Source organism: Hipposideros armiger, unplaced genomic scaffold (genome assembly GCF_001890085.2).
Source record: "Hipposideros armiger isolate ML-2016 unplaced genomic scaffold, ASM189008v1 scaffold_37, whole genome shotgun sequence".
In the NCBI taxonomy this organism is placed as follows: Eukaryota; Metazoa; Chordata; class Mammalia; order Chiroptera; family Hipposideridae; genus Hipposideros; species Hipposideros armiger.
In genome coordinates this window covers 2,561,011-2,569,451 of record NW_017731387.1, presented here as the reverse complement: position 1 = coordinate 2,569,451, position 8,441 = coordinate 2,561,011, and the positions used below count along the sequence as shown (strand labels likewise).

At 54.4% G+C, this 8,441-nt stretch overlaps 1 protein-coding gene across 1 annotated transcript in view; it reads right to left on the bottom strand.

Moving 5' to 3' along the window:
• LHX9 (LIM homeobox 9) overlaps window positions 1–8,441 on the bottom strand; it is a gene marked incomplete at its 3' end in the record, with an annotated part of 22,788 nt that overhangs the window by 8,962 nt on the left and 5,385 nt on the right. Inside the window, exons 4-6 of the mRNA XM_019637994.1 lie at window positions 7,940–8,058; window positions 5,918–6,120; window positions 4,467–4,822 (exon numbers count right to left, since the gene is read on the bottom strand). Of these exons, the coding sequence (XP_019493539.1) occupies window positions 4,467–4,822; window positions 5,918–6,120; window positions 7,940–8,058 (678 nt within the window). The remainder of the gene's footprint in view (window positions 1–4,466; window positions 4,823–5,917; window positions 6,121–7,939; window positions 8,059–8,441) is intronic.

Below are 8,441 nucleotides of genomic sequence, written 5' to 3'. Positions count from 1 at the left end.
TGCTTGGTAAAATATTATTTCCCTGCTATGCTCTAGTTAGAAATACTTTTTAAAAATATTTTCGGTAAATCAGTATATATACAGAAAAACAGTAGCTTTATACTCATTACTCAAGAGGTCAGCCACATCACAACATCCATTTAACAAGAAATTTTCCCTCATGTAACAAGACTAGGCATGCACTGATGGTCTCCTTTGTTCACAATTGTATTAAGATACAGAGGTGGGGGGGGCACATGTGACAATGGAGCAGGTGAGTTCACTGAGGGAAAGAGGTCAATCTATTTACCTGCGAGTCTCCCAAGCCAAGCACAGGGGCCGGAAGCTCAATGGGCACTCAATCAAGATTTTGCATCTTTGGTCATCAATAAGATCGTGAGTGACTATTAATGCAAAATCAACTTGAAATGGACTTTCAGTTTGATACAAACACCCAAATGTTAAGCATAGATTTCTTAAACCTCACCAGCCAGGGTAACATATGCCCAGAGATATGAGAGAAAATACTTTACATTTTATCCTATGTCAGCCCAGTGGGGATAAGTCAAGTTCAAATGTCCTAGAGAATTGCACTTTCCTACCCTCAGATGGATGAAATAGCATCTTACCACCTACTATAAAACTATACTTACCTCCAGTAAACTGAGCTATATTTCACAGTCAGATTATAAATGTACCCACAACAAAACGGTCAGAGGCTCACCTAGCCACTGCAGGCTTCTTCAAACAAGATTTCATTCCTATCGTATGTAACACGTTAACTATTCCTGAATAGCACATTAAATTGAATATTACACTTGGGATAGAAGACTTAACTTGGTGCTTAACCATCCTCCCTTCCCAAAGCAATATTTCTTAGAAATGAGTATGATTTCTAACCAAACTACATACTCATTAGCCTTTAAAATGAAGTTTGTGAAAAATAATTATGGAAAGGTGTGATAAAATCGCCTTTCTGAAAATGCATTCTATGTCCATTGCTGCTGATTAAAACCTCAACAGAGAATTTTAGTGCATTAAACACAAGGAAGAGACTTGTTTTCACATAGAATACAATCTGGTGTGTAAAAAGATTGTTAGCTCTTAATTGAACAGATATGACTATATATGATTTTCCTGTCACTTACATTATTCAACTTAATAGAGCAATCTATGTCTTCTACAGAGAAACTCGTGTATTATCCTAAATTACTTACGTGTAACTACAAATGCACTATGTAAACTTGCAAGCGATTGTGTTTCCCCTGGGTGTACTTCTAAAGCTATAGGGGTTCCCCCCCTGATTTATGAGATGAAATGATAACTCTCTTAAAACTGTCTTAAACATACACCTATAAGTACACATCTGGCATTATAAAGTTAATGAGAAGATCAAAATACGTTATTTTCCAGTCACTTATGAAATGGTCACCTAACCCTAAAGTGAGCGTCTGTGCTGTAGGTGTGTAACCTTCTGAGACCGAACTGAGCCCTAGGAGACCGCTAGGGGTCAGTGCCAGGCTAATTTAACAGCTACCAGGAGCTTCCGAAGTTTAGAAGCCAAGAACCAACCAACCTGAGATGGGAGATTTTCAGAAGACGCAAACATGTTGTCTTCGATTAATGCTAAATTACCCAAACAAACAAGAGCTGCCTATCCTAAACGAAATCTTCTTCTCAGCCCTGGATGGTTTTATTTCAATCCAGCGTTCCCAATCGACTTGCCATGTCTCCTTCTAAAATATCTGCCTGCTACCTGCACAAAGGAATGACTAAACTCGGTATGTTTTCATTCAAAGGCATTTGCCTTATGGCAAGCACTAACTGATGTTTCGCCAAGTTTCACATCTCCTGTGGCAGTCTTCGAAGCATCAACATATTTCATGTACGCCTTTTTGAAAACATATCAATGTATAAATTATATTTGCTTAGTATCAACATGACTCTTTCTGAAACTAGTTTACACTGAAGCAGAGATAGGTTGCAATATTAGGTCCAAAGAAAGCTAAAATTAATAATAATAACTGAGCTAAAACTGTGGGTCCATTTTATCTTCTGCTTTTTAACGTTTTTAATTTGCTGACATGTTTGTCTTGCTGGTTTTGTAACAAGCTGGCATTGGATTCATAAACACTTTTTTAAGTGGTGGGTTGATTTCCAGTCAGGCATCTTTACCGCCATTTCTCTAGATTATTTTCACCTGAATTTAAAGAAATATATACTATCTACTCGTGAATCTGGGGAAGTCCAGGAAGGATGGGGTGAGTGCTCATTAAGAGGCACCTGGTTTCGTGATTAATGTACACACGCCTTGGGGTGAGGGAGGCCTCAGCAACTTTTCCATCCTTCTCCAGCAAGACGGCATCAACTTTCTCAGTGACTTTGCAGCAACACTAATTCTCAAACTAAAGACCTACATGGAGGGAAAGTTTCATTCTTTTTAATAAATAAATTTGTACTTGCTAGGACTCCTGGGGCAGGAGGTGAAACAGAATTCTACTGTCCTCAAAGCTTCTAGGTCTTTCTGACATAAGATCCAAAGGGAAATCAAATTTAGCTGATTTGATTAAATAAACAAGCGAAACACCAGGTTTGTCGACTTTTGGCTAGAAATGTCCTCCATCCTTCTGGACCTTCTGGAATCTCAGGGGTTCCCTCTTTTTCCAGGGACTTGCTAGTTAGTGTCTCTCTCTCTCTCTCTCTCTCTCTCTCTCTCTCTCTCTCTCTCTCTGTCTCTCTCTCTCTCTCTCTCTCTCCCCCTCCCCCCCCACACACGGATGTCATCTTCTATTAATAAAGAACAATTACTGCCCTGTCTGTCCTGCCCCGAGACCCAGTAACCGCGCGGGGCAAAGTGGCCCGAACCAGAGCTCTGGCCTGGGCGCAGCAAGGCCAGCGCGAGGCCTCGACCCTAAACCGGGGGCTGGCAAAACCCGGGGGCGCACCGCTTCCCTGACACAAACCCACGCGGGTGGGGGCCGTGGCGAGCCGGCCAGCCCTTTTCCCTTTGTCTAGTGACCCTGGCATGACCCCCTAGGGACAAGTGCAGCGGCGCTGGGCTCCCTGGTCCCCACTCTCCTTGGGACGCAGCGCGCGGTGCTTACCCGGAATGGATTCGTCCCCTTCAGTGAAATCAGCCGACATCCCAAGAAGGGAGCCGAGCAGAGGGCTGAAGGGCCGCTGACCCAGCAGGGCCTCCCCTGAAAACACAGGGCTCCCAGCAGGAATCTTAGTTCCCACTGGCAACGTGATTCCCGTGGGCAAATTATTTATCTGGCGGGACAGTGTTGAGAACCAACAAAGATCAGGCGCCCTACCAGGCACGTGGGGCCTGGCGGAGAACTAGTAAGGTTCGTGCTCTGCGATGTCCACACGGGCTGGTGCCAGGTGCTCATGGTAAGGGAGTGGGGTTGCCACAAGGAGCTCCCCAAGGTCCCTTCCAACAGACTGGGCTCCCCTAGCCTGAGCCTTCCGCCTGCCAGCGAGGGTCCCAGCCAGGGCACGGGAAGTCAGAGCAGCAAAGGCAATCAGGGTCCCCAACATGCGCCTGGGGCTTCCGGAACCCCTTTTCCCAGGGGCTGGGGCTCACAAGCCGGGTGTCCCTCCTGCTCTGAGTTGTGGTCCTCATGCTCCTCGCCTGGGGCCTGGCGGGTGCGTGCAGGCTACCGACAATCGGAAATGGGTGAGTGAGAGAGGCTGACCATAGGTGCGTCCCCAAAGCGAGAACGAGTGTGCTCTGTGGCCTGGTCCCTGCATTTGGTTTTTAATTAAAAGAGAAGGTGGGTGGAGGGCAGCAGAGCAGCCCGTGAGCTCACGAAGCTCCTCGGGGCGCCTGGCCTGGAGGCTCTCTCTGTCTTCACCTGGTTCATCGCCCAGGGAACGGGCGGGCAGGCCGAGTCCCCTGACCCCCGGAGGGCGCAGGCCAGCTCAGCCGCGGACACTGACTGCCACCCCTCCAGCGGCCTCTCGCTAAGATCAGGGGGTTGGCTTTTCCACACTTGCCAACTGTGTTCCTGAGCAGCCAAAGCGTCTGCCCCTCTAGACAGACTGGGGCTGGGCTCTGAAGATTTTTTTTTTTTTTTTCAGTAGGAAAACCTTCTCCAGGATCTATAATGTGGCTTCCACACAGGAATTGCCCTGGGGCTGTTTTGCTCCAACTGGGAGCCAGAAAGTAATGGGCTCGTTAACGAAGGGGCAACGCGGCCTTGGGTCTGCCCGGTGGGGAAGTCATCGCAGCCCTGTGGCAATGAATGTGTGTTTCGCCACAACCTACATAAAGGTCTCTCTTTCCCCCTCTCTCCCCCCACCCCCACGCCCGCCTCTTTCCCCCTCCTCTTTTTCTCCATCTTTCCCTCCCTTCTGCGTGGAAAGGACTGGAAGTGACAGCAGGGGCCCTCTGGGAACCGCATCTTGGACGGGAAGGAGCTCGGTGTAATCCTCGGAGGGCAGCAGGGCCCCGGGCTGGGGGACTGGTGGTCGGCACCCACCTGAGTTGTAGTTGACGATGTCCACTCCCAGCGCGGGGCTCTTCCGCTTCCGGGGCCGCCCCTTCTGCACCGTGCCCGTCCCATTGAAGTAAGGCAGGGCCAAGCCTCCGCTCTTGGCCGCCAGCTCGGTGTAGCTCAGCTGCGGCGGGTACTCCCCTTGCAAGAGGGTCTCGAAGTGGGCGCGACAGTACACCAGGCTGTCCTTCATGCCAAAATGGTCGCCCGTGGTCAGGGTCTTGTTGCAGGTGGAGCAGGTGAAACAGCTCAGGTGGTAGACGGAGTCTCGGGCGCGCATGACCATCTCAGAGGCGGAGATGCCAAGGTGGCAGCGGGCACATCTCTGCACAGAGAACCTTCTGGAAGGAAACAGTTGAGTCAGGCGCCGGCTGAGGCAAGGCAGGACCGCCTCCCGCCCGCCACACCTGGGGCTTGGTCCGCGGTGGCCCAAGCCTGAGAGGAAGGGCTGGGGAGGGGAGGACAGGGCCGACTCGGGCATTCGTTTGACTTGCGTTCTGGGGAACAGGACAAAGAACCCTTACATTAAAAGAAGAACTGAGGGGCTAATCCTCCATTTCCTTCTCTGTAAAATGGAGATTAAAACCACCACCAACAACAAAAAACAAGAAACCCTGCACTAGCGAACTCACAAGGCTACGGAAAGGATAGTGAACGACGACGTACGTGAAAACACGTCCTCGATTACAAACATTCTGTGACGGAAGCGTGGTATTGTTTGTGGGTGCGTGAGTGTCCCTAAAGCATGCAGACACAGCCCCGGACAGTGACGGTTTTGCAGGGGGACGCGTCTTCTTTCCCAGCCACCTTTCTCGCTCGCTGCGCGCGGGAGCCAGGTCCCCTGCACAGTCCTTCCCAGCCCAGGAGCATCACCGGGAAGAGGCGATAAACGCGCCTGCCGGCCGCTCTGGAGTCCGGCGGGCAGGTTCTCCCTCGCGGGAAAGGGGGCGCGGGGGCCGAGTGGTTGGGCTTTAGGCAACGGCCATCCCTTCTTTCCATGCTCATTTACGTGGTCTCCCGCCACCCCTCACGAAAACCTCACCCCCAGCGGCGGCTGCCCGGGCCGCCAGTCACTTCCAAGACACGGACCTCGCCCAGTTCGTTGTAAACGGAAAAAAAATCTGCTTTCCTCTCGGAGGACCGGAACGCGTTTATTCACTCTTCCGCGATTCCCCCGGTTCCCTCCGAGAGGTGCGAGGGGCCGCGAGCGCTCGCCGTTCACCGCTAACGCTCCGGACCCTGGGGTCCCCCCACCCATCCTCACCGGCCGTCTGGGGGTGGGGGCAGCAGCTTGACAAGGGCGTGTGCAGTGGACTTCCCTGCTCTGAAGACTGCTAACGGCACCCGGAAGGGGCGGCCGCGGGGCCGAGCGGGTCTTGGGCAGATGGCCCTGCCAGAGGAACGGGGGCGTCAGGGACAGGGTGGGGGTGACACACCTGTAGTAATCCTCCTTGCAGTAAATGCTGCCGTCCTTGGCGAAGCAGGTGAGCTCGGACTCGAGGGCCAGCTTACATTCACAGCACTTCAGGCATCTCAGGTGCCACTGCTTGTCCACGGCCAGCAGGTAGTACCTGTCCGAGATCTTGCCCCCGCAGCCGGCGCACAGGGCGGGCTTCTCCGGGCTCAGCGGAGGCATGCCCTGCAAGGAAGCCAAGCACACCGCACGCTGAAGACCGGGGAGCGCGGCCAGGGGCGGGGGCCAACGCGCCAAGGTCAACAGCGGGAAGCGTTTGCAAAGTTCCGTTTGCGTCTCGCTCCCTTTTTGCGCTGTCCTCCTCCCGGGACTGGTCACCTAAGGACAAGGACGAGCCGGCCACCTCGAGCCTCTTTTTTTTTTTAAGGGGCTGGGAGCGCAGGGACGATATAGCTTGGTACGTGTTTCCAAACTCGAAAAATCACAAGCTAAAAAGTGTGGCTTTCAAGGCACACAAAATCAAACAAGGGGAAATGGTTAACTGGGGAACGGAAAGGAAGGTTGAACGAGCACGTCGTTTTTAAACAACCACGATAACAATTCTGTTTCTCTAAATTCCCGTCAACAGCCTTGACATGGACAGGAATGGAGAGATTCGTATGCCTGTGCTCAGAGGCAGGTCGTTGTTGTCGTTTTGATCGGGATATATTTGTCAGGTCTGGCTTTCCCTGATTTTCAAGGACACGGGTCCTTCTCCTAGCCAGGGTGTAAAGCGCCCTGCGCTCCATCCCGGAGAGGGTCCGTTGCCCCGTCCCCTCTGGACAGTGCCTCTTTCCCTGGAGATCTTTGTCCTGAAAATCTGTTTGGTGCCCAAATTCAGCGTCCCTTCTGCGTCCCCACCCAGCCGTCCAGGAAACCTCACCTGGACGAGCCCAGCCAACCCCTTCGCGAAATTCGGGGTGCTGCTTTTTTGTTTGTAAACAGGGTGACGACAAAGGTGGGGGGAGACGCTAACCGCTGGACGTTTCTTTCCCTCCAGACCAGCAGAAATGGGTCGGACGAAACTTTGGCGGGCCTGGCGAGGGCCAAGTATTGTCCTTGCCCCAGATCAGACCCAGGACAAGGGCTGAGTTCGTGTTTTAAACCTAGAAACGTCCACCCACTCGGCTCCTTGGTGGACCCGAAGTACGGCGGGCGGGCCCAGGGCCGTCCAGCGGTGCGGCGCCTAAGGATCCGCAGAGCTCGGTCGGGCTGAAATCATTTCCGGAAACTTTTGTAGATTTTTTTCCCCCACTCCTGCCCGTAAGTGGGGGACTCGTAGGTTAGTAATTGACCTTCTCTATGAAGCAGACATGCTGCTTATTACTATGAATAGTAGTGGTGGTGGGCGATGGTTACATGGTTTAAGGGCTCGCACGTCCCCCCCGCTCGGGCTGAGAGCCGCGCTGCCCCGGGTTTGTGTTCGATCTCCCGGCACATGACACGCGTCCGGCCCGCGCGCTGAGCGCAGTCCTGACTCGCGAGACGGGCCGAGCCCGGCTGCCAGAGACCCGAAAAACCGCCGGGTTTGGGGGTGCCAAGCTCCGAGCGTCCGGAGAAGCGGAGGTGGCTCAGCCATTTCCAGTCCACTCCAAGGGTCCCGTTGTCAGACCCGAGACCGGAGCCACGGGGCTCCCCGTTGGCCCGGACGCCTGGGCCGCGCGCAGTCCCCCCGCCGCCCGCGAGGCGCCCAGGAGCCCAGGGGACCGGAGGCCGGGTCTGAGGTCTGCAGAAGATGAGGCCCCGGCCCCTCGCTCCCGGCTCGCCCTTCTCTCCGGGGAACAGCGGCGGCGGAGGGTGGCGAGCGCGGGGTTGCAGCAGCGGAGACATTGCGAGGCAGAAAGGAGCCCGGTTCTAAGCCCCGGAGACAGGGTGACCGGAGAAAACCCACCCGCCGGCCCGGAGCGGACGTCCCCTCGCCCCGCCGTCCTCCGTGGGCCGCCGGGAACCGGGGCTCGGCTTCCAGAGCGCGCAGGGCGCCGGCACCGCGCGGGGCCCTCCTTACCGCGTCGCGGCCGTTGAGCTGGGCGCCTTTGGCCAGGCGGGCCTCGGTCTTGGATCTGCGCTCCATCTCCTCCATGATGCCCTGGATGTGGCCTCCGGAGATCCCGTGGAAGAGCATGGCTGGGGGGCGGAAAGGGCACGCGTCGTCTTCTGCTCGGCACCCCACTATTTCCATATACACGCGCCCCAGGCTCTCAGCTCATCCGAGGGAAGGGAGCAGAAGGGACCGCGGACGCCGCGCGGCGCAGGAGCGCGGAGGCGCTCGGGGGGGACGCAGGGCCAGAGGGAGAGAGGGAGGGAGACGGAGGCAGGCCGAGTGGAAGGTGGTCTGCTTGGGAAAGGAGGAAGGAGAAGAAGAAAGGGGGGTAAACAACCCCAGCGGCTCCCTGAAAGAGACGTGCGGAAAACAAACAAACACGGGCGGAGCGGAAGGGAGACGGAGCAGGCGAATCTGACGGCTCCGAGCGATCGAGTTACTAATGAGAAACAACTGCGGCGGGGGG